The sequence below is a fragment of the Buceros rhinoceros genome, unplaced genomic scaffold, assembly GCF_000710305.1.
Source record: "Buceros rhinoceros silvestris isolate BGI_N320 unplaced genomic scaffold, ASM71030v1 scaffold24610, whole genome shotgun sequence".
Taxonomy (NCBI): Eukaryota; Metazoa; Chordata; class Aves; order Bucerotiformes; family Bucerotidae; genus Buceros; species Buceros rhinoceros.
This window is the reverse complement of record NW_010388232.1, coordinates 1-1,486: the sequence shown is the minus strand read 5'-3', so window position 1 is coordinate 1,486 and position 1,486 is coordinate 1. Positions and strand designations below refer to the sequence as shown.

The following is a 1,486-nucleotide window of genomic DNA, read 5'->3' as shown; positions in this document are numbered from 1 at the left end:
GGAGCGTCGCCACACCCTGGCTCGCTCCAGGAACAGCCATAAAACCACACAAAACAAAGCGGATTAATAAGATTCGTTCCCTGTAGCGGAGATAGCAATCCTAGCACGACGCTGTCCAAAGTTCATGGCTGAGAGCTCCGAGAAACGTGGGTAGGGTGATCGGTACAGCTGAGGCTCAAACATTCGAGCTGCTCATTAAAGGCGCTGTCCTGCCACGCGCCCTTCGTGACCCATTTGCTATGCGCAAACAGGCTGGTAAACAGCTCGCTGCACAGGAGCTGCTCCGGAAGACGCTGGGGGAGGTAAATCGAACACCTCCCTCCTCGCAGGAGCTGCAGAACCATGAGCAGCTCCAGGACCTGGTGCACAGCCGCGTGCAGGACCACGGCGTGTGGCTTCACCTCCCACCAGCACCCCGCACGCGTAGCCCAGGCCAGGCTGGAGCCCGGCTGACCCCGAAGCCAACGGGTGGGAGCAGGCCCTTCTCTGCAGGCACTTGGTGAATGCTCCGACTCCCTCAGGAGGGCCTTGATAAACAGCAGACGGCAGCCAGAACTGCTGCCAGCCAGGCCACTCGCTCTGCCCCACAGCCCCGCTCCAGCCTCCCCATCTGCCTGAATCCAGTCACACAACAGGGAAAAAAAGAGAGATTAAAACCCCAAACACCTCTTGGGAGGAGAGAAAACACGCAAACGCGTTATGAAAAGAGTTGTCCTAAGTGTTTTCTTGCTTTAAGCTGCTGAATTTTAGCACCCCAGTGCACAAACGTGCTGCTGTCACCTGGCAAGCTCCCCTCCCCCTTCCCCTGACGTTCCCATACTGGTGCTGGCGAAACGTGCCAGCGAGTGCCTGGGACAGGGCAGGATTTAACCTTCAGCAGCTCATCCCACAGACACTGACAGGCCCCTCTGCGGGTCTCCAATCCTGCACACAGGCTGGGGGTTTCACCCCGTTACAGAGAGGGGTGACACCGTGCCGGCACAGCCAAGGGTGCTGCTAGGAAGACACAGGGTTTAACTGGGCTTGTGCATTAATCGCTTCTAAAACAGACAAGGTGCATCAAAACACCAACAATCGAACCTCTCACACACGCAACATATCCTCAAAGAGCCATTGCTTCGGAACAGGAATCTTTCAAGCCCACGTCCCTGGACCTGACCCACACCAGCCTGGCTACCCATGGAGACAGCTCAGGGACTTCCTGTTTATTTCCAGGTCTGGTCCCAGAGCACGGGGTGGGGGACAGGGGGGGGGCCACCACAGACTGTTTCGACTGGTCACATCTTTCCCACAGAAGAGCCGTCCACGGCAGCTAAGTGGACAGCTTGGGGTGAGTGGCCCAAACACAAGCTGTGACCTCTAGCAGAGCCAAGTTTTTTTGTGTTTATAAGGAAATCTATGCTTTTGTGCCCGACTGCAGCTTGCGAGAGGAGTGTCTGCTCCTCCCCATCCAGCTGCTCCTCACCTTGAGGAGGACGAAGAACTC

At 56.9% G+C, this 1,486-nt stretch overlaps 1 protein-coding gene across 1 annotated transcript in view; it reads right to left on the bottom strand.

Moving 5' to 3' along the window:
- The window catches only part of TMEM259 (transmembrane protein 259), a gene marked incomplete at both ends in the record, with an annotated part of 9,719 nt that extends 8,236 nt beyond the window's left edge, over positions 1–1,483 (bottom strand). The window contains 1 exon segment of the mRNA XM_010145266.1: positions 1,466–1,483. Coding sequence (XP_010143568.1) covers positions 1,466–1,483 — 18 coding nt within the window.
- Positions 1,484–1,486: the final 3 nt, after the last annotated feature.